We start from the raw sequence: 23,663 nt of genomic DNA, 5'->3' as shown, positions 1-23,663 counted from the left end.
GTGCTCCAATAAGGTCGATGCTGTGGAGAAAAAAAGAAGGCATGTGCATGTAGCAAGCTTGTGGAGGAGCAGATCATCCAAGCATATAAGTTTCTGGATGAGAAGTTGTCACCCAAGTTTTGTTGATGAAATACAAAAAGACTAATCAAGGAAGGGATCCATGGATAAGTTGTATAAGGTTTGCGTGTTGGTATCAAAACTTCTTCAGTAAGCTAGCTGCCAAGCGAAAGCTAGAAGCCTGAGGATGATCTTTGAGTAGCCAGAATCAGCGTTTGCAATCGGCAAGCGAATGCTTCTCAAAGGCCAAATTTTTGTTGAAGTTCCATCTCCTCGAAGAGTCTGCATAATAAAGATATGTAGCTGAAGTACCCCTTCTAAGCCGAATCTTGAGGACGAGATTCATTTTAAGTGGGGTAGATCTGTAGCACCCCGAAAATTCAAATCTTGAAAATTCCACAAACTCGCTCTAAATTCAAAATGAATTTTAAATTTCGTTTCAAAATGTTTGTTTGCGAGTTGATCTCAACATATAAAATATAGTGGTTTATATTCTCCCCAAAATCTTTTTCAAAATATCATACAAATATTTTCCTAGTTATCCCCTCAAATTTTTTTCCAGAAATATTGTCTAAATATTTCACCGATATTTCTCCAAATATTCTTGTTCTAAGAAATACCTTCAGAATCATTTTAAAGTCTCTACAAATATTTTCTTAATAAGTTTTCTCATGCTAATATGTATACATACGCCTCCGGTGTCATACAGTGACCTCTTCAAACTAATTTCACCTATACATAATTAATACTTCTTATCTCCCACTAATCTTCGCTTTCTCTCCAATCTCCCCACCTTGCATATAAATAAAGGGGCAATGACCTTTACTCATGTCATGCTAAGATATTTCATGGCAACTCTCTCCCACTCGCAGCCCGGGGCCCGCCAAGTTTTCAGCAGCCGGGTAAGACTACGTTCATCGCTGCACTCCAGACTTCCGTTTTCCTGCATGTGGCGGATACAGTCCCCGTTAGAGCATTCACCGGTTTACTCTATGGTTGCTACAGTGCTAGTGCTGGCGATGAGCAAACCTCTACGCTCGAGTTCTGTGCACATTGATGTTTGTTTGTTGGGAAAAAAATGTAATAAATGATGAATATGTATAGAAAATAATATTTTATAGTTATAACAAAATATATGAGATAGTTTAGAGAAAACGGTTATAGATGATAGAGATAGAGAGAGAGGTTACTGAGGTGACAAGATAATGGGTCTGTTTGGTTCAGTTTTTTTCTGGCCAGCTTTTCTGAGAATCTGGCTGTGGGGAGAATCTGTGTATCATTAGGATTACGTGCGGAAGAAGATAAAGATGTCCATAGGACTCAGGATCTAGAAAGTGACAGATTCCTATTATTGCAACGACTCAACCGATTATGTGTTTATGTTGATTTTGAATGATTTTTACTCAAACGAATTTTATAGAAGCTGACTGAAAAACTGAACGTTTAGCAGACCGCAGCAGCTTTTGGTGGCCAGAAGCTCAAAAAAGCTGAAACAAACCGGGGCAATGAATGGTGGCACGGTAGCACGATATAGGGAGAAAATAATATAGTGGACCGTGAGAGTTGAGCCAACAGTGTTCGGCTGGCGGTAGTCGCCGCAAAACGGAAATCTTTCGCCTCCGCCCCGCTGGCCGCTGCCGTTTCATTCACTTTCCAATTTCCTTTCCTCACCTCCATAAAAAAACTCGGCCACGGTTATTTATCTCTTTCGCTCCGCTTTCTCAATCACTGGGCCTGGGGGAGATCGAGACCTAGAGCGGAGGACGGGTGGGCGGCGCTGAGGGCCTTAGGCGAATGGCGGTAGAGGAGGCCGCGGAGAGCTGCGGCAGCCACGCCGCGGCCGCTGCGTCCGGCGGCGGCGCGGCGGAGCTCGCTACGTCCTCGTCATCGGCCGCCGCGGCGGTGCAGGCGCGGAAGCAGCAGCAGCAGCAGCGCCATAAGCTCGAGGTGTACACAGAGGTTCTCCGGCGCCTCCACGACGCCGGCCTGCCCGACGCGCGGGCGCCCGGGTTCGACGACGAGCTCTGGAACCACTTCAACCGCCTCCCCGCCCGGTGCGTGCTCGGTCACGCGCGCGACAGCGCTTCCTCCTCCGACAGTGACGTGGCGCGAATGCAATTCGCCCCCACCAGCGGTTTTCGCTCCGGGCGGCGGTCTGGGCTGGGCTCACCTGCACTCGCTTTGGTTTCTGCAGATACGCCATGGATGTGAACGTGGAGAGGGCGGAGGACGTGCTCACGCACAAGCGGCTTCTGGAGCAGGCCAAGGATCCGGCTCAGCGCCCGGCTTTCGCGGTGCGGGCCGTGCAGGTGATGATCTTCGAATGCAATTTTGCACGGCACTTAGCTAGTTAAAGTAGACAAAGTCAAGCACATCTTGTCCTAATATGTGCAATACGGTTTTGCCGACTGTTGAATTTAGTTGGTTGTTTCACTTGGTTGTGACCCATTCCTGCAATGGAGAATTCCAGTTCTCTGATCTTTTTCTTACTGTACTTATGTCATCTGTGTCAAGGCTGCACTGCTGGACTCACCTGAGTTGTAGGTATCCTTTGCGTCTATCGGCTTCGAAACAGAAGCATGCACTGTTTCACCTGATTACCTTTTGTAGTGGATTAATCTTCCACTGAGATGAGCTCATTGCTTTATCCTTTTGATCGAAAAATCCAACAAATCCTTCTGACCTCTTCATTGCCAAAAGCATAAAAGTAATGACATGGTGTTGCATTGATACCTTGCTGTTTAGGCTGAGTAAGTAGTCAGGGTACTGGTTGGGCTAACGGGAAATTTCGTTATGTTCTAAAAACTCGACCTGCGGGCAAGGTTATTAAAACGATAAAACGTTGGAACGCTCATGGGTGAAATTTTGACTTTTAAACGTTTAAACTTTGTTTAAACGTAGTTTTAAACAACATAGAAAAAATACCAATACATCATAATTTCAGACAATAATATGAAGTTAAATACCAAAACAGAGAGGTTATTGGCTTACCAAAACTTCACCCATGAGTTGGATTGAACCCCAAAAGTAACTAGTAGACTGGGCCCAAAAGTAGCTAATGGTCTAAAATGCATAAAACACTGCGTTTTACGGTTTAGAACGCCAAAACGCTAAAACGTGGTTTCAACCTCTAATTAGAGTTTTGACGTTTAAACGTAGTTTAAACATCGTTTAAACATAGTTTTAATAACACTGCCTGCGGGGGTAAGACAACCCCGAGTATTGTATATTAAGAAGAAGACCTTCTCACACAGATCGAGAAAACCCCCGAACTCCTACCCCACCCATACACAACGGCATCGAAGCCCATGTGAGAACGACTGCGACCAGGGCTGAGCCTTAGACCCGTGCTTTGGTGTGGGACAAACGAGGGGATTTTTTTAACCACAGCCTGAAATTCACTCCCACGGGGAGTCGAACCCAGGACCTGAGGAGTGCTACTCAGACCACTTAACCAACTTGGCTAGAGGAGCTTGTAAGGATTTCATTCTACTTCACTATGTCAAATTTGTATTCTATTGAGTGCTGACCACATGGTATTGTATTGAAATGTCGATTCAAACATTTGTGTTTATGCATTTCTCCGAAAATTGATCGTGCCGATAGTTCAATGTGTATGCATGTTTTGCTTTTGACCAAGTAACCATTCCTATAAATTAGATTTTAAGCTTTCCACAAGTGTCAATGCCCTTGTTTTAATTGGTAGTATGTTATCGTTCCTGAATTTCATCTTCTATTTTTGTACATAAAGTTTTCTTTTTCTTTTCTTTTTTTAACTAGCTGCTAAGTTAGCAATTGAAGGGCAGGCTTGCCTCGGCTTATTGAAACCCCCTGGTGTGGGAGCCTTTGGTCTGCTCCCTTTGCTGTAGCAATTAATAATATAACTAGCTGCTAAGTTAGCAATTGAAGGGCAGGCTTGCCTCGGCTTATTTAAACCCCCTGGTGTGGGAGCCTTGGGTCTGCTCCCTTTGCTGTAGCAATTAATATATAAAGGCCTTCAACTATTGTTTGTCATAGTTCATTCAACTATTGTTCATCATTATCCTTATTGGAGTCTTGATTCATTAGGTATCTCCAATTCTTGATGGGAATCAGACTGATGCTGATTCGAATACTGCAGGGGAGGAAGTCGCTTCAAGACTGTTGAACAGGCAGCAGAGGTATCTGTCTTTTCTCATCTATTTAATATTTTGGAGATTGGCAAATGACAATTATTTTGCATTACTGCTATGTGCAACAAAAAAAAATATTCGTTTGATTGGTCTTTGTTTAACACGCATGACTTGTTTCCAGCATACATCCTCCTCCTGCCTTTGGTTCTTCTACAAATCTTGAGGCCCTTGCTCTTGAAGCTAGCAAGTCTCATCAAGATCACGATAGCACCTCTGATAATTGTCGATCCCTGTACAGGTATTCTTTGCTTTTAAACTCTAGTTTCTAGGTACCTTTATTATAATATTCTGTCTTACAGCACCTTAGACATCCCACCATTTTTTCAACTAAATTAAACAAGGACCGAACCCCTGCCAGCTAGGTGCAAATTTGCTCCCTAGCCAGTGCAACCAGCTAGAGTACATGAAAAAAACCAAGCCCTTGGTGCAAGACCTCCCTGAGGCATTGATGGAAAGGTAGAAGATTCTCTTCCCCAGTGTCCAGAAAAGGCAAAGAATCCTGGCTGTCCAGTACGTCCCAGTAACAGCAAGGATGCACCTGCAGCAGGGGATCTGCTGCAACCATTACTGGACCACATATTTCTGGTGAGGAATAGGGAATCAAACTCTCAACCTGTAGGTTGCACTTCTGCATCCCTACCACTGCACTATGGGCACATTCTCAGTGAGATTTCACAATGACTCAATGAGTGATCTATTTGTTATGTCTAAATGGGAAACCCTAACCCCAATTCAGGGTAGGCATGTGTATATATATTGAAAGAGTATGGGCTGGGCCAAAGCCAATTTATACAGATACAAAAAACAGTAATCCAACACCCCCTGCAGTCGCAACTCTAGCGTATAAGATGTTGAGACTGGATCGAAACTCCGAGAACACCGTGGATGTGAGCCCCTCGGTGAAGATGTTGGTGAATTGCGAAGTTGTCAGGACGTGGAGGATGCAGACATTGCCGACAATGACACGCTCACGGACGAAGTGGAGGTCGATCTCCACGTGCTTCGTGCGCTAGTGCTGCATGGGATTGGTGGAGTAGACCACGTTGATGTTGTCGTAGACGAGGATGTCGCGTGCAAGAGGTTATGAAGCTCCTGGAGCACCTGACAGAGCCAAGACGCCTCGGTAACACTGTTGGTCACAACACTATACTCAGCCTTTGCGTTGGAGTGGGAGACGACAAGCTATTGCTTGGAGGACTAGGGGACGAGATTGGTGCCCAAGAACATGACATAGACAGAGGTGGTCCGACGAGTGTTGGGGCAGCCGATGTCGGTGTAGGCAACCAACTCATAAGTCAGAGAGGGTCAAAGAAGAAGACCGTAGTCGATGGTGGCACAGAGGTAGCGAAGAATCCACTTTGCAGTGGTGAGGTGTGGTTCCCGCGAGGTGCGCATGCGAAGGAACACCTACTGGATTGCGTAGGCGATGTTGGGCCGAGTGAATGTGTGAGGTATGTAGAGCCTCGGGGAGGCTTCGGTAGGACATCACGTCGTTGATCGAGGCGTTGTCGTTGTTAGGGACCTTCGCTTGAGTGTCAACAGGTGTGGAGCAAGGCTTGTAGTCTGACATGTCAGCCTGCTCAAGAATGTCAATGGTGTACTAGCGCTGGTGAAGGAAGAGGACCTAGAGCTGGTGCTCCATGGTGACCCCTATGAAGTGGCGGAGAGGGCCCAATTCCTTTATCTCGAACTCGCACTGCAGGGAGGCAATGGTGCGCTGAAGACGGGCGGCACTGGATGCCGTGAGCACGATGTCGTCGACGTAGAGCAGAAGGTAAATGGTGTCGTCACCGCGCCGAAGGATGAATAGGGGTGTGTCTGACTTGTTCTCAATGGAGCCGAGGGAGACAAGTAGGAGGCAAAGTGACTGGACTAGGCCTGCGGGGCCTGCTTGAGGCCATATAAAGAGCGGCTAAGCTTACACACCATACCCGGTCGAGTGGAGTCGATGAAGGCGACGAGCTGGCTGCAGTACACTGTCTTCATCAGAGTGCCATGGAGGAAGACATTCTTGACGTCCAGTTGGTAGACCACCTAGGCTTGGGAGAGGGTGAGAGATGATGGAATAAGTCTTGAGCATCTAGAGGACAACAGTCGTTTTTTGACTGTCCTCTGTAGTCCCTTTAGCATCTAGAGGACATCAGTCGCATTTTGACTGCCCTCTGTAGTCCCTTTAGCATCTAGAGGACAACAGTCCCTTTTGACTGTCCTCTGTAGTCGACAGCAGTCGCTTTTGACTGTCCTCTGTAGTCTCTTTAGCATCTAGAGGACAATCCTGTTGTGTAGTATGTGTGAGAAAGTGTGGTAGTGCAGCCTCTAGGGCTATAAATATGTGTCTCCAACCCTTAGATGGGTATGACATTATGTAGTGTTTGAGGAAATAAACAGAAAATTGCCCCAACTCATAGTGTCATCCTCTTGATGAGAGTTAGAGTCCCTCTACTTACAATTGGTATCAGAGCAAAACTATCCTGTAGCCTAAACATCTCTTGCTCATCTCCTTCCCGCGCCTCTCCCCACACTCAGTCGGCAGCAAGAGCTCCAACTGTTCTTTTCTCTCCTGCTCAGACGAGCAGCCTTTCGTCTGAGACAACCTCTTCCACACGCAGCGACCCCTCACTAGCCCACCATGTCCCTACGCTCGGTCACTTCGAGTGCGTGGCGCCAGCAGGAGGCCGAGGTCGCCGCGACACAAGAACGCGAGTGAGCAGCAGCAGCGACTGCAGCGACAGCGGCGAGGGCAGCACGGCTAGCGGCGGCGGAATTGGCAACAGCGAGAGCGGAAGTAGACGCAGCGGAGGCGGCGGATGCTGCACGTGCGACGACAGTAGAGCTCGAGGTTCTGCGCGGCAGTAGAGCTGGCAGCTCTGCTTCTGTCGACGACAACACCGACGAAGAGCTCAGGCTGGCGAGGGAAGCAGCGCGAGAGCAGGCGGCACAGTGGGCAGCCGCGCATCCCCATGGGGGCGCGCGTGGCGGCAGCCCAGATAGGCGCCGACGCGCTGACGGCGCTCTGGGCGAGGGCGCACGCGGCGGCAGCCCAGACGGGCGTAGACGCGCCGGCGGTGCTCCCGGCGGCGGCGACCGAGTCGACGGAGATCGCGGCCTCTACAGGCGGCGCGACTCTCCCTCCCCGGATCGGTACCATGGTCGCCACATGGCCCAGGCCATTGTCAGGGACATCGGTCCTGGCGGTGGGTGGCCTACCCTCACCAAGACCAACTACGTCGAGTGGGCCGCGGTGATGAGGGTATGGCTCCAGGTTCGCCACATGTGGGAAGCAGTTCGGTACAGCGACGTCGACTACCACGAGGATCGGCGGGCGCTGGATGCCCTCATTGCTGCAGTCCCGCTCGAGATGCAGTTTTCGCTTTCCCAGAAGCGGACTGCCAAGGAGGCTTGGGACGCCATCGCTGCGACCCGCATCGGCAGCGACCGTGCCCGCAAGACCACACTGTAGGCACTTCGCAAGGAGTGGGAGAACCTGGCCTTCAAGCTAGGTGAGGATGTTGATGACTTTGCTCTCCGCCTCAACACTCTGTTGCAGAAGATGGTGCAGTTCGGCGACGACACTTACGATGAGGAGAGAGCTGTTGAGAAGCTCTTCCGTTGCATCCTCGAGAAGTACAAGCAGATCGCTCGCTCGATCGAGTCTCTGCTAGACCTCTCCACGTGACGATCGAAGAGGCGATAGGTCGTCTCAAGGTGGTCGACGACGACGAACCACAGGCTCCCTCTGGGCCTATCACTATCGGTGGGAAGCTACATCTCACTCGGGAGTAGTGGGAGGCCTGCCAGGGTGACAAGAAGAAGGGGGAGTCCTCCTCGACACGAGGCCGCAAACGCGACAAGCCGCGCAAGGCGCGTGGAGGCGCCCAGGCCGGGGCCTGAGGACATGCTGAGGGTGGTGCCCGTGGAGGTGCCCAAGGCGGTGCCGTCGGCAACAAGAAGCCGACACGAGACGACGGCTGTCACAACTGCGGCAAGCTTGGCCATTGGGCAAGGGACTGTCGACAGCCACAACGTGGCTAGGCCAACGTTGCACAGGCGGAGGCGGAGGAGGAGGCTCTGCTCCTAGCACATGCAAGCATCGAGCTATCTCCAGCGGCACCAGCCGCAGCGACACTCCTCCACCTTGATGAGTCGAAAGCACGCGCTTTCCTCCGCGATGGCTCCATCAATGACATGATCGAAGGATGGTGCCTCGACACCGGCGCCACTCATCACATGACCAGGCGACGGGAGTTCTTCACCGAGCTTGACTCTAGCGTCCGAGGCTCCGACAAGTTTGGGGACGCCTCCGGCGTAGAGATCAAGGGCGCCGGCTCAGTCGTCTTCACCGCCGCGTCTGGTGAGCACAGGCTGCTCACCGGAGTCTACTACATCCCCGCGTTGAGGAACTCTATCATCAGCTTGGGACAGCTGGATGAGAACGGTTCGCGCGTGGAGGTCGAGCAGGATCTGGGACCCCTCTCGTCGCCTTCTTGCCAAGGTACGTAGGAGTCCAAATCGGCTATACATCCTCAATGTGAAGGTGGCACAACCTTGCTGCCTTGCTGCTCGTCGAGACGACGGGGCATGGCAGTGGCACGAGCGTTTCGGGCACCTTAACTTCGAGGCCCTGAAGCGGCTCAGTGCCAAGGAGATGGTACGAGGCCTGCCGTGCCTTGACCATGTGGAGCAATTCTGCGATGTCTGCGTGTTGACAAAGCAGAGACGACTCCCCTTTCCCCAGCAGTCGAGCTTCCGAGCCAAGGAGAGGCTCGAGCTCGTGCATGGGGACTTGTGTGGCCCGGTGACACCAGCCACACCAGGAAGACGACGCTACTTCTTGCTGCTCGTCGACGATCTCTCCCGCTACATGTGGGTGATGATCCTTGGCAGCAAGGGAGAGGCTGCGAACGCCATCAGGCGTGTGCAGGTCGCTGCGGAGGCGGAGTGCGGCCGCAAGCTGCGCGTGCTGCGCACCGACAACGACGGCGAATTCACGGCGACTGAGTTCGCGTCGTACTGCGCGGATGAGGGCGTTCAGCGCCACTACTCCGCGTCGTACAGCCCGCAGCAGAACGACGTCGTCGAGCGGCGCAACCAGACGGTTGTGGTGATGGCTCGGGCTCTCCTCAAGCAGAGAGGAATGCCAGCTGTCTTATGGGGAGAGGCGGTGGTGACAGCGGTTTACATCCTCAACCGCTCGCCCACCAAGGCTCTCAACGGGATGACACCGTACGAGGCTTGGCATGGGCGCAAGCCGGCGGTCTCTCACCTATGGGTCTTCGGCTGCCTCACGTTCACCAAGGAGCTTGGCCACTTCAGCAAGCTCGACGATAGGAGCACCCCGGGGGTGTTCATTGGCTACGCGGAGGGCTCGAAGGCCTACCACATCCTTGACCCAAGAACACAGCGTGTGCGCACGGCGCGCGACGTAGTGTTCGACGAAGGGCGAGGATGAGCGTGGAACAAGGCGGTGGACGACGGCACGACTCCGACGTACGACTTCACCATCGAGTACGTCCACTTTGAGGGAGCTGGGGGAGTAGGCAACTCTTCTCCGAGCAGGTCTACCCCAGCCCCCAAGTCTGCACCGACTCCAACGCCAAACTCTCCAGCTCCTGCTACAATGAGCTCTTCACCACCACACACTCCAGCCACGACTCCGGCTACAGCGAGCTCTTCGCCACCACGTACTCCAGCACCGACGGTACCCTCTCCGGGAACGTCCTCTCCGACACCAGCTCGTGTCGAGCACGACCCAGTGGAGCTCGTGACCCCTCTGTCCCGCGACGAGGAGCGCGTCGACGCGTGCTACGACGGTGAGCCGTTGCGGTATCGAAGGGTGGAGGGCCTTCTCATCGACCCGTGGTGCCAGGCCCTGCATCTCGCATTCTGGCAGGAGAGTTGCATCTTGCATGCGACAATGGTGAGCCTCGGACTTTCGCGGAGGCCGAGAAACATGCGGCTTGGCGTGCCGCGATGCAGTCGGAGATGGACGCGGTTGAGACGAACCACACCTGGGAGCTCGTTGATCTCCCTCATGGTCATCGCGCGATCACCCTTAAATGGGTGTTCAAACTGAAGAGGGATGAAGCCGACGCCATCGTCAAGCACAAGGCTCGCTTGGTGGCACGCGGTTTCCTACAGCAGGAGGGGATCGACTTCAACGATGCTTTCGCCCCCGTGGCACGGATGGAATCCGTGCGACTCCTCCTTGCGCTGTCAGCCCAGCAGGGCTGGCACGTTCATCACATGGACGTCAAGTCGACGTTTCTTAACGGCGACTTAAAGGAGGAGGTCTACGTACACCAGCCGTCAGGTTTTGCGATCCCTGACAAGGAGGGCAAGGTGTTGCGCCTGCGCAAGGCTCTCTATGGCCTGCGACAGGCACCGAGGGCGTGGAATGCCAAGCTGGATTCCACGCTCAAAGGAATGGGTTTCACGCCAAGCCCGCACGAGGCGGCCATCTATCGGCGGGGCAATGGAGGAAGTGCCCTGCTGGTGGGTGTCTACGTCGACGACTTGGTGATCACCGGCGCCAAGGATGCAGAGGTGGCAGCGTTCAAGGAAGAGATGAAGGCCACCTTCCAAATGAGTGACCTGGGGCATCTCTCCTTCTACCTGGGGATTGAGGTGCACCAGGGAGACTCCGGGATCACACTTCGCCAGACCGCCTACGCCAAGCGCATTGTTGAGCTGGCTGGGCTCATCGACTGCAACCCAGCTCTCACTCCGATGGAGGAGAGGCTGAAGCTGAGTCGCGACAGCACGACGGAGGAGGTGGATGCTACACAGTACCGGCGTCTTGTGGGGAGCCTTCGCTACCTCGTCCACACACGGCCTGACTTGGCATACTCCGTCGGCTACGTTAGTCGGTTCTTGCAGCGACCGACGACGGAGCATGAGCAGGCTGTGAAGAGGATCATCCGCTATGTTGCGGGGACTCTCGACCATGGTCTCTACTACCCGAGGTGCCCTAGGGAGGCACACCTTGTCGGGTACAGCGACAACGACTACGCCGGTGACATCGACACTAGCAAGAGCACAAGCAGGATCCTCTTCTTCCTCGGTAAGTGCCTCATTAGCTGGCAGTCGGTCAAGCAGCAGGTGGTGGCCATGTCCAGCTGCGAGGCCGAGTACATAGCGGCGTCCACTGCTTCGACTCAGGCGCTCTGGCTAGCTCGACTGCTCCACGATCTCCTCGGGAGAGACACTGGAGCGGTGGAACTCAGGGTGGACAGCCAGTCCGCTCTGGCATTGGCCAAGAACCCCGTGTTCCATGAACGGAGCAAGCACATCCGGCTGAGATACCACTTCATCCGAGACTGATTGGCAGAAGGGAGCATCAAGGCGCGCTACATCAACACCAAGGATCAGCTTGCAGACCTGCTCACTAAGTCCCTTGGGAAGATTAAGTTTGTTGAGTTTTGCTCCAGGTCCGGGATGACCCAACTTTCTCACAAGACGACGCCCAAGACTTAGGGGGAGAATGATGGAATAAGTCTTGAGCATCTAGAGGACAACAGTCGCTTTTTGACTGTCCTCTGTAGTCCTTTTAGCATCTAGAGGACATCAGTCGCTTTTTGACTGTCCTCTGTAGTCCCTTTAGCATCTAGAGGACAACAGTCCCTTTTGACTGTCCTCTGTAGTCGACAGCAGTCGCTTTTGACTGTCCTCTGTAGTCTCTTTAGCATCTAGAGGACAATCCTGTTGTGTAGTGTGTGTGAGAAGGTGTGGTAGTGCAGCCTCTAGGGCTATAAATATGTGTCTCCAACCCTTAGATGGGTATGGCATTGTGTAGTGTTTGAGGAAATAAACAGAAAATTGCCCCAACTCATAGTGTCATCCTCTTGATGAGAGTTAGAGTCCCTCTACTTACAAGGGAGAGGACGTTTCAAACGGTGGCAGGCTTCACGACACGGTTGAAGGTCTCATTGGAGTCCACTCCAGGAAGCTGAGTGAAGCCTTGAAGGAGCCAACATGCCTTGTACCGATCTAGGGTATCATCAGCCTTGAGCTTATGATGAAAGATCCACTTGTCGGTGACCACATTGGTGCTAGGGGGACATGACAGTAAGCCCCAGGTGTGGTTGGCCAGCATGGCCTCATATTCCTCCTCCATAGCACGACGCTAGTGGGGATCGACGTGCACGCTACGGACTGAGGATGGGACAGGTGAGGGAGTCAGAGCGGGTGAACGCGGCGAGGGTCACGGTGGATGGCGATGGGGTGGTACACTGGTGACACGATAGGTGAGGGGATCGAGGGGGCACACGTTGTTGGTAGACATGCGTGGGATCGACGAAACAAGTCGAAGATGGTTGAGGAGGCAGGACGCGTGGCACGAGTGGAGGCGACGAGGCTGCACATGGCACGATCGAAGGCGACGGTGCCGAGCTTGGCGCTGTCGAAGGTGACGGTGCCACACATGGTGCAGAGGGGGTCGTCGGGACCGGTGGTACGGAGAGAGGGACATCAACATTATCGACACTGAGGAGAGAGTCGAGGTCCGGAGGTGGGGAGGAGCCAACAAGGGGGAAGACATCCTCATCGAAAGCGATATGTCAAGAGATGATCAGTGGGTGAGAAGATCAAGGCATCAATACCCTCTGTGATGAGAAGAGTAACTGAGGAAAAAGCGAGTGGAGCAGACACAAGTTTATGGGGAGGCAACGGTGGAGGTGTTGGGATAGCAGGCACGACCAAAGACGCGGAGGTGCGTATAGGAGGGGACGGTGCCAAAGAGGGTGAAGAAAGGAGTGAGATGACTGATCGTCTTGAAGGGGAGGCAGTTGAGAATGTAGGTGGCAGTATTCAGGGCCTCCACCTAGTAAATGGCAGAAAGAAACACCTGGAAGAGGAGGCAACACAACATGTTGGTGGTAGTGCGAATCATGCGTTCGACCTGACCATTCTGAGGGGAGGTGTAGGGGCACGAGACCGGTATCCGAACACCGTGAGAAAGGAAGAAGGTGCGGGAGGACTGGTCGTACTCGATACCATTGTTGCACTGGAGAGCACGGACAAGGCAAATGAACTGGGTGGAGACCTAAACAAAGATGCGAGATAGTAGTGAAAGTGTTGGATTTCAAACACATTGGGGAAGTCCAAAGAAAGTGCGAAAAATCATCCAGCATCAACAAGTAATATTTATATCCTGAGAGGTAGAAAACATGTGATGTCCACAGATCATAGTGTACAAGATCAAAAGGCAGAGCAGCCCAAGAGGAGGAACTAGAGAAACAGAGACGAGCATGGTGGCCTAGGTTACAAGCATGACACAGACTATCAAAATGGTCCTTGCTACAAGAGATGACAAGGCTGCTAGACAACTTGGACATGACATCGGACCTAGGATGGTCGTGAGACGATGTCGGGTGATGGACGAAGTGGTAGCAGTCAAGGCATGGGGAGGATGTGGCAGTGGATGAAGCAAGTAGCCAGAGTGTGTACAACGGCCCCAAGCTGTCACAACAGGCAAGAAGGGTCCTGATAGCTAGATCCTTCATAGATAAACCAAACAAGTCAAACTCAATGGAACAAGAGTTGTCAGTGGTGAACCGACGAACATAAAGAATATTCTAGATGATGTGGGGAGCAACAAGATCCTTCACAGATAAACCAAACGGGTCAAACTCAATGGAACAAGAATTGTCGGTGGTGAACCGATGAACAAAAAGACAATTCTGGATTATGTGGGGAGCAACAAGGATGTTTTTGAGGTGGAACGGTCCTGGAATAATCGAGTCACCTACCGAGGTAACTGAGAGGGTGGAACCGTTCCCCATAGTAATAGAGGATGGAAGGGATGTATGAGGGGGATGGTAGTGAGATAACATGTCGGCATCAAGAGTGTTGTGGTAGGAGGCTCTGGAGTCCACCCAATATGGTGGTGGGAGGTGGTGTCAATGCCATGGTGTTGAAGGAGCCGGAGAGAGACTGATGATCCCAACCGTTACCCCACGACCGAATTTTTTGTATTTTGGTCCTTCATCAGAAAAAAATTCACGTTTAGACCATAGAAAATTTTAATGTCATTTTTGGACCCTTTACTCGGCGCCGTAGCCTGTGGCGCCGAGGTAACACAGCTCGGCGCCATAGGCTATGGCGCCGAGGTACGTGCCGCGTTGGCACAAACAGACGTCGTGGCGCCGACGTGGTACCGAGCTCGGCGCCATAGATCTTGGCGCCGAGCTCTATTCTGTACAGAAAAGTTGTCTAGCTCAGTTGGTAAAATACAAGGCTTTTAAACTTGTGGTCGTGGGTTCGAGCCCCACGGTGGGTGTTTTTTAATACTTTTTTTGTCTTTATCACTTATTTTTTTTGTTGTCGATATTTTTCGTTTATGTCGCTAATTTGTCCGTCCTGATTTATTTCTCATCCAGATTTATTTTTGTGACTGATTTGTTTATTCGTCCAGATTTTTTTTATCCGGCGAGCACAACAGTTGTATATGCAGTAAATTCTAAAATATATCATCCATGAGACAAGTATATAATGGAGTATACTTTTATTTAGTGCAGAAGAAAAAAAGATGAATATGTGTGCTTCTTTTTACTGGGAATATGTTATTATGAATTTAAAATTTATGTTCAAAAGAACTCAATGAAAATATAATATTTTTATTTGATCATGATTGAAGTAATAGTGTTCTCATTTGATTTTTATTGTGGTTAGCTGAGCAAACAAGGGGAGAAGTTGACGGCTTGTGAGCACTGTGGCACACAACTGCTGTGCTCGCCGGATAAAAAAATCTGGACGAATAAACAAATCAGTCACAAAAATAAAACTGGATGAGAAATAAATCAGGACAGACAAATCAGCGACATAAACGAAAAATATGGACAACAAAAAACAAATAAGTGACAAAGACAAAAAGTATTAAAAAACGCACACCGTGGGGCTCGAACCCACGACCACAAGTTTAAAAGCCTTGTATTTTACCAACTGAGCTAGACAAGTTTTTTGTATAGAACAGAGCTCGGCGCCAAGATCTATGGCGCCGAGCTCGGTACCACGTCGGCGCCACGACGTCCGTTTGTGCCAACGCAGCACGTACCTCGGCGCCATAGCCTACGGCGCCGAGCTGTGTTACCTCGGCGCCACAGGCTACAGCGCCGAGTAAAGGGTCCAAAAATGACATTAAAATTTTTTAGGGTCTAAACGTGAATTTTTTTCCTATGAAGGACCAAGATGCAAAAAATTCGGTACCCCACGAGGACCAAGTGGGTGAGGCAGGGGTTTCTGGCGGAGGCGACGACTGGTGCGAAAGAGGGGCGCCAAAGGTGGAGTGGCACCGTAGTGGGGGTGTAGTCAGTAGAGCCAGCTGTGGTGGACGCGTCGAGTAAGCACTTGTGGCTGGGCCTCGCCAAAGGGAGATGGTCCCGGTCTAGGAGTTGTAGGATGGACACGCGGGACCACCGTGTCCAGTAGGACCACCACAGTCCACAGGGAGGGCCACCGCCCCTACGTCTGCCCTTGTGGGGCCGGTGACCCCCTTCAGACCTAAGAGCCTATCAAGGAGGTGGCAGCAGGCGCGCAACCCCCAGGCGACATAGGGCGAGGGGGTTAGTCGGTGGAGGACTCGTCGTAGAGAGTCGTGTCGGACATGACGGACTCAACGTTTAGGGTGAGCTCCTCGAGTAGCTTGTTGTAGACATCGTGGAAGGAGGGGAAGGGCAGGGAGCGCTTGATGAAGGCCTTCAGGTGGTCGTAGCACCGAGCCACTGACTGTTACCACACAGAAGTTTGAGGACGAGCGTGTGATCAGAGACGGGCTCCCGAGATCCCGAAGAGAGTTTGCCATGCTCTTCATCTGATGACAGTACTCGGTCATAGAGAGCCCCCCCGGGAGAAGAGCCGGGAGGAGGCATTGAGGTGGAGAGCGCGGGCCTCCCGATTGTCGAGGCTAGGGGTGAAAACGGGACAGGATTACCCGCCGGGTACCGGATACGGATACCTAAAATACCCGTTTCTTCGGATACCGGATACGAGTATTTCTTCGTGCGGGTCGGATACGGATAATACCCGGATAGGAGTTTGCCGGATACGGGTAGGATATGGGATAGCTAATACCCGACAACTACTCGAAATCTACGGGTAGGATACGGGTACCCGGTATGCGGATACTCGACAAAATACTGAGTCTATTTTTTCTGTCTTGTATTGGTCTACGTCTAATCGTATACCCATATTCCAGATCCAATATCGCCCAATGGAGGAGATACTCATCATCCACGGATCCACCTCTGGTGCTCCGTGCTCGGTGATCCTCCCGATGGCGATAACTCCCCAACAGCACTGCCTCTGACCTGCCTCTCGCCACCGGCAGCTGCCTCTCTCTTCTCTCATCCCCAAATGCCAGGCTTCTCTCCCTGCTACTTCTCTCCCCTCTGTGTCCAGCTTGGCGAGTTCCTGTCAGTGAGCCACGCGATAGAGTCATAGTGTGGAGGAGAGATGCTATGCATGGACAGAAAGAAGGTCGAGTTGTTCTGTTGCTCGTCAATTTCAGTCGTCCAATTGTTTTGATCTTCCGGGCGGATCCAGGGATAGGCCCAGCAGAGTGTGCGTTGAATGCTATGCTCCTTGGGACATGGGATGTTGGAATAGTAGTAGTACGTAGGATTAGAATTTTTAGAATTTTTCAGCATTTGCTATCTTCTATGGAAATGTTTTCTCAAGTTCAGATAGAGTAGCTACTCACTTTTCAGTTCGTACTACACAAGCAATTTCTCTTTCAAACTTTGAGAACTGATCGTCAGAAAATAGTACATAGATTAGCATTTACTACAAATAGATGTGCAGAAGATAGTACACATATTAATCATTGGGCTTATTACTTTGGCTTTAATATACTGGCTTCTACTATTTCTATAGTGTTTTGTCTCTATAGATTGCAGCTGCAGCAGTCCGAACAAGGAACAACTGGCTTTAATCCGAAGCGAACTACCTGAGTTGGACTATTGTGTTATTCGAATTTCGTCATTACATTCAGACTATTGTAGTGGACTATTGTGTGATTCGAACTCTTGTCATTTTATTCAGACTATTGTATTTGACTATTGTGTGGTTTGTTTGTTGAACCGTTGGACAACTAATATTGTCAGGACAAACTATCCGATAAATATCCGATACTACCCGAGTAATATCCGATATCCGTTTGTTACCTGTCCGAATTATTACCCGATCCTATCTTGTATCCGACCCAAATTTTTAACTATTCGTATCCGATCCTGTATCCGAGAGAATTATATTAGGGTAGGATATAGGATGGCCTACTATCTGCCTGTATCCGTCCCGTTTTCACCCCTAGTCGAGGCTCTGGGCCTCAAGAGCAACCCATGCCTTGTGAGTTAATGGTGTACCCGGTATAAGAAAAAAAAATTCAATTCTGTATTTTCCTTTGTTAAGTACTTGTTTGTCTGCAGATACAAAAGTTTATTGTTTGTCATTTCAGGCCCATGCATGAAATCACCTTTTCAACCATTGACAAGCCAAAACTTCTCAGTGAGGTAAACCTATGCACAGTTGGATTTCTCACTGGGAAGGTTTATATCTTCAAAAGTCTTGTACATATATCTGTCCTTCTGTACTCATTATACATTCTCATTGATATCTCACTACCTCTACTTGTGTTCATACATTTGATATTTAGTAGAGTTAGTCTTGTAATCGGTTTGTTTAGTGATCTGAAATTTTCTGATACTGACAGCTGACATCTCTGCTTGGTGAGCTTGGTCTCAACATTCAAGAAGCACATGCATTTTCAACAAATGATGGCTACTCACTTGATGTATTTGTTGTTGTTGGTTGGCATGATGAGGTATTCACTAACTAATTCTTTTCTGGTTATCATTTACCCATGCCCTATGAGTCTTGTGTCTTTTCAATATATATAGCCTTTGTGTATATCTTTCAAAAATGAAATCAGAGCAAGAGTTCTCATGATACTACTCGTGAAGTTATTGCATAAGATATCTGCACGATAGTTTATAATATGATTTAGTATTTTTAGTTAATGTGGTTTAAGACAGATAAAAAGTCTTTAGTAGATGAGTTTGGGTTGCTAATTTGGTCTATGTGCATGAGACCTGTGACTAGCATCTTGGATCATGGCATCATGCAACATATATCGATCAACAAAATAATGTTGGTAACAGATATCAACGAACTGCCGATAGTTGATACTACTTCAGAGCAAGAGAGTTGTTGTGATCTGCACATTTTGTTTTGTTATTGTATATGTCTCTTACTATTTATTTACCTGTTAATAAATAGGAAACAGAGGATTTAGTAGAAGCAGTGCAGAAGGAAATTGGCAGGATTGAAGAGGTAAAACAGACTCATTCGTTTGGACTAGCTGAGCCCTAACTTCAACATGTTTGTTTTCTGTATCCTCAATTTTCTACTTTGGCTTGGATTCAGCAGACACAAGCATGGTCTTCATCTCATTCATGGTCTACTCCAGTTGAAAACATGCAGATTGCTGAGATTTCAGCAGCTGGCCGTGTTGAGATACCAACAGATGGTGCTAGTGAATGGGAAATTGATGTAAAACTGCTCAAGTTTGGGAATAAAGTAGCATCAGGATCATATGGTGATCTGTGAGTGTTTGTTGCTAGTTATTATGGGGAAAATCCCTTAAGTTTATTTCACTTAACAATATGTCTCTGTTCCAGTTACCGGGGTACATATTGCAGTCAAGATGTTGCTATTAAAGTGCTGAAACCTGAGAGAATAAATGCAGACATGCAGCGTGAATTTGCCCAGGAAGTATATATCATGAGGTGATTACTACACTTAAGTACTCAACTCTGTTTCACCTTGTATTACAAGATGTTTCCTTATTGTGATATTGGTAGTCTGGCATACTAATTAAATATACCTTCAAAGTTTCTGAGGTTGCACTTGGGTTCTTGTTATTTTATTTCATGTCACTTGGTCTTATTTCTTCTACAATGATTACTATCCTACAGTCGCTTCAAGTCATCGTTTACGTTGAAATATCTTCGCTGTCATCTACATGTCAACATCTTATGTTTGGAATCCTTTATCTGCATACTGACTGATATCTCATAGAATGAACCTACATTTGAACTTGAAATGCATGATGTAACTGGATGAATGCACCACATTTATGATAAAAATCACCCCATACATTGCTTCCTTGGCACTCTGCTCTTTTATGTACTACTTTGCTGATTATGTTTTTGGATTTTAGGAAGGTACGTCACAAGAATGTTGTGCAATTTATTGGTGCTTCCACTAAACCCCCAAATCTATATATAGTGACAGGTATTGTTAAAGAAAATGTCTTTCAAATTGTTCATTTTCTTGTGATGGTAATAGTAATAATGAGTGAACCATCTTATTTTCCTCTTCCAGAATTTATGTCCGGTGGAAGTGTGTATGATTACCTCCATAAACATAAAGGTGTTTTCAAACTTCCTACTTTAGTTGGAGTTGCTATGGATGTGTCAAAAGGCATGAGCTACTTACACCAGAATAATATTATTCATCGTGATTTGAAAACTGCGAACCTTCTGATGGATGAAAATGGGGTATGTAATCTAATCAGTCCATTTAGAATGTGGAGTTGCTCTTGTTTCTCGAGTATTTCATTTCAGTAAACACTTTAGCTTCCTTCTATACTTTTAGACATGCAAAATACATGTATTGTTTATGGCAAGTTTGGCTCTTCATGGCCAGGAAGAGTTTCTACTGCACCAAAACTAGGACTTGATACATTTGCCTGGCTTAATTTTATTAGCTTCCTTCTGCAGACTGTTAAAGTTGCTGATTTTGGTGTCGCACGTGTTAAAGCTCAATCTGGAGTCATGACTGCAGAAACTGGTACTTACCGTTGGATGGCCCCAGAGGTAATTCTTTACTATCAGCTTTGCTGCCTTTGCCATTTACCACTGCCAATGATTATATGTTTATATTAAATAAATGTGATCACGAAACACCCAGCTCTAAGTTCATCTTCATGTATCACACTTAAGATGTGAATGAAATCAATGGATTTCCTTGTAACATGAGAGAAGTGGAAATTCCTTATTGCTAATTGACTGTACATCATAAAAGAAATTATTTCTACAAAAGAGTGGTTTGCAACAAGTTTTTTAGCAGTATGTATGCTAAATCCCTACCCATCAAATAATTATTTGAAAATATAAATGATATATGAAAACTAGATCAACCTAGGGGTGGACAGGTGGCTTTATTAAAACAAATATGCTCCTGAATTTACCTTGACGGGGCGTTTGGATCCCTTCATTTTAGAGGAATTGGAATTCACTCAATAAAGTAACTTATTTAGTTTGGAATTTGACATTCCATCACTTTTCAAAGTTCAGATATAAGACTATCTCAAATTCATAGGGTAGAGGATGTGAAATAATTTTATGTATTAGTAGAATTTGTTTCTACTCTATAATTTACATGTCACACTTCGTCTCACTCTTCTATAGCAAAAATGTAACACATAAATATCTCCGACATCTTGTTAATAACAATATACAAATATATTTTGCATAAAATTGAATTAGCTTAATTGATATATGCCAAAATTACTAGTATTAGAATAGAATTCAATTCCAATGATCCAAACGGGACGTGATAGAATTTGAACTTGGGTGGTTTGATAAATAAAGATGATATATAGTAAAGTAAGTGTTAAGAGTTATTGTACTTCTCCTATTGTAATGGGGTGTCTTTGTGTAATGGGCTTAGGCCCAACTACTTTTTATAAATATATGTCCCAACCATGGTTAGGAATAGGATTAGGGTTTCAATCCCACTAAGGCTTTGTTTGGTTATAGTGGGATTGAAGTGGATTGAGGTGTATTGAAGGGGATTGAAAAAAAAATTAGTTCATATTACACTCCAATACACCACATACCACCTCAATCCACTTCAATATCAGATTATCCAAACAAGCCCTAAGGCCTTGTTTGGGTACTCTAATATTTACCCCAACCCACATGTACTGAGGTGGATTTTAATTTACACCCCAATCCACCTCAGTACATGTGGGTTGAATATTAGAGTAAGCCAAATAGTAATTGGTGAATGAAGAATTGTGAGGACTTTCATGCTATTGTATGCTTGTAGCTTCGTACTGCTCTCTTGTGGCAAGTGGAACTCTGGACCAGGCCATGGCAAAAAAAAAACTGTTACATTATGTTGTAGTGGTATAGGATACCTTCCAAATGATCACAAGCTTTGGACCGCAGTGGACTCAAGGGTCCAGTTTACTAATTTTTTCCACAAGTGGATTGTCGCCTAACAAAATCTTACATACTTGCAGGTCATAGAGCATAAACCCTATGATCAGAAGGCTGATGTTTTTAGTTTTGGAATTTTGATGTGGGAGCTACTCACAGGGAAGGTATGTGCATTAATCTCCTGTTATTTAATTCATTCATTATGCTACACTATTCTTTTTTTTTTTAAAATAAGTTGTTAATTGGTATGCCATCCATTTATGCAGATTCCTTATGAGTATCTGACTCCACTACAAGCAGCTGTTGGCGTGGTGCAGAAGGTAAAAATCAGCAACTTCATATTTTTTTTTTATCTTGCTGTCTTATTTGTTCTGTTTCTAAGTGGAATATGTTCATTTTGTCCTTTAATCACATTTGTTTAGAAGAACCTTAACCACATTCTGTTGTGATAGAATATCCACATGTCTTGGAATCCACATCTACTCCATGAAATCATGCAGATGGTTTGGTACATAAATGACGCAAAGAACAGAACACTACTAGTGAATATTTAGAATGAGTGAATGACAATGGAATCCCAATGAGGGCTAGTTTGGAAACCCTATTTTCCCAAGGGTTTTTCGTTTTCTCAAGGGAAATTAGTTTATTTTCCCTTGGGAAATTGGAAATCCCATGGGAAAATAGTGTTGCCAAACTAGCCCTGATAGTAGATTCTCGAACCAGGGTTTCTTTGCCACATACCTAGAACTTGCTCACCTCTGCACTGTAAGGCCATGTTCGTTTGCATGGGGAATGGAGGAGGGGATTGAGAGGGATTTAATCCTTCCTATTCAAAATAGGAAGGGATTAAATCTCCCTCAATTCACCCCTAACCGAACAAGCTCTAAAGAGAAAGGAAAGAGGATTGCAGCGAGTCCTTCTCTGATGTGTTAAGTTTCGTTCACAGGGATTACGGCCTACAATTCCGAAACATACTTATGCAATGCTTTCTGAGCTTCTTCAGAAATGTTGGCAGCAAGACCCCGCTCAAAGACCAGACTTTTCCGAAATATTAGAAACTCTTCAGAGAATAGCAGAGGAAGTATGTGCTAACACCTAATTATACACCTATAGGATAGGAGCTTATGCTGACGTCAACTTGTGTTACAGGTCGGAGACGAGCACGAGGGGAAGCACAAGGACAGAACACTGGGTGGTTTCTTTTCAGCTCTGAGGGGGCGGAGCCATTGAGACACGGTTGAAGACTTGAAATGTACATGGCCTCGGTCCATCCTGGAAGGATCTGAACTACAACCAGCTCCTGTTCCCCGCACATAGCGACAGTACACAGAAATACTGTACAGACATGCTGCAGCCGGAGTTGACTAAGTGGCAATTTTTTAGCGGCAGCCATCGCTTTTCGCCTATCTGCTTGTTACTCCTGAGTTCCATCACAATGAGAGGAAGCTTGGGAACTGTGCATCATAACCAGTCTGATTTCTCTAACAGAGTCTAATCTTGCTGTAGATGAAAATAATAAGCCAGATCCAGGCCGTGGCATGATTCTTTTAAGGTTCCATCTTTTAGCATATTTTCTTCTACGTGCCGTCATTCTTTTCTGGACATGCTCCACCCCTCTGTTGTGGAACAACGCGGCAAGCTTGAGTTAGCTGAGCAAGGCACCTGCATCTGCATGGGATCTGCTCGGAACAAAGTTGGGTTATCTTGTGCTAAGCTTTTGTTCCCCAGTTTCCGTGACTACAAATGATATCAATTTATTTTAAAGAAATGGAAAAAACATGTGTATAGTCTGCATCTGACAGTTCGACACTAACGATTCGAAGCGTGGCACCAGAAAGAGGTAGGTTTGTGATGCCAAACTTGCTGATTTTTAAAATTTATTTTTTGGGTCAAAATATCATGTTTACATTCCTGGAGATAGTAAATCTCTTTCTAGGCCAAGTATGTTGGCGCCGTGATCTAAGGTGCTGAGGTAACATGATCCGTCGTTGGCCAAGTATGATTACCATAGCGCCACTGATCACATGATTATCAACTCTAAGTTACTCACTAGGCAAAGGTTCTTTTTTTACTCTCAAATGGTTTCTTCAATAGCTGAAACGAACAAGAGACCTTATTTAGCCAAGTTGGGGGGGGGGGGGTGTGGGTATAAATAGCCTCAATCAAAGGAACTAGCCGTTACAATCCAACTCAGCATAATCGGGGGTTGGACATA

General features: G+C 47.7%; 1 protein-coding gene across 4 annotated transcripts; it reads left to right on the top strand.

Moving 5' to 3' along the window:
- Positions 1–1,683: 1,683 nt before the first annotated feature.
- LOC103633160 (serine/threonine-protein kinase STY46) lies at positions 1,684–23,242 on the top strand. 4 transcript variants are annotated; one of them, XM_008654846.3, is made up of 16 exons: positions 1,684–2,111; positions 2,252–2,366; positions 4,126–4,217; positions 4,351–4,467; positions 17,677–17,731; positions 17,932–18,042; positions 18,498–18,551; positions 18,648–18,823; positions 18,899–19,006; positions 19,441–19,514; positions 19,605–19,780; positions 20,003–20,098; positions 21,532–21,612; positions 21,715–21,768; positions 22,395–22,529; positions 22,598–23,242. In XM_008654846.3, exons 1-16 carry the CDS (start codon positions 1,852–1,854, stop codon positions 22,676–22,678), a joined length of 1,785 nt encoding a protein of 594 aa, XP_008653068.1. In that variant the 5' UTR covers positions 1,684–1,851; the 3' UTR covers positions 22,679–23,242. The 4 variants fall into 4 exon arrangements, with proteins under 4 accessions (XP_008653068.1, XP_020396456.1, XP_008653069.1 ...); XM_020540867.2 differs by having other exon boundaries at positions 1,691–2,111; positions 22,452–22,529; XM_008654847.4 differs by having other exon boundaries at positions 1,691–2,111; positions 18,645–18,823; positions 22,452–22,529.
- The last annotated feature ends 421 nt before the right edge of the window (positions 23,243–23,663 follow it).

This window comes from Zea mays, chromosome 7 (assembly GCF_902167145.1).
Source record: "Zea mays cultivar B73 chromosome 7, Zm-B73-REFERENCE-NAM-5.0, whole genome shotgun sequence".
NCBI classification, from domain to species: domain Eukaryota; kingdom Viridiplantae; phylum Streptophyta; class Magnoliopsida; order Poales; family Poaceae; genus Zea; species Zea mays.
The sequence above is the reverse complement of the archived record's forward strand: the minus strand, read 5'-3'. Positions and strand labels throughout refer to the sequence as shown.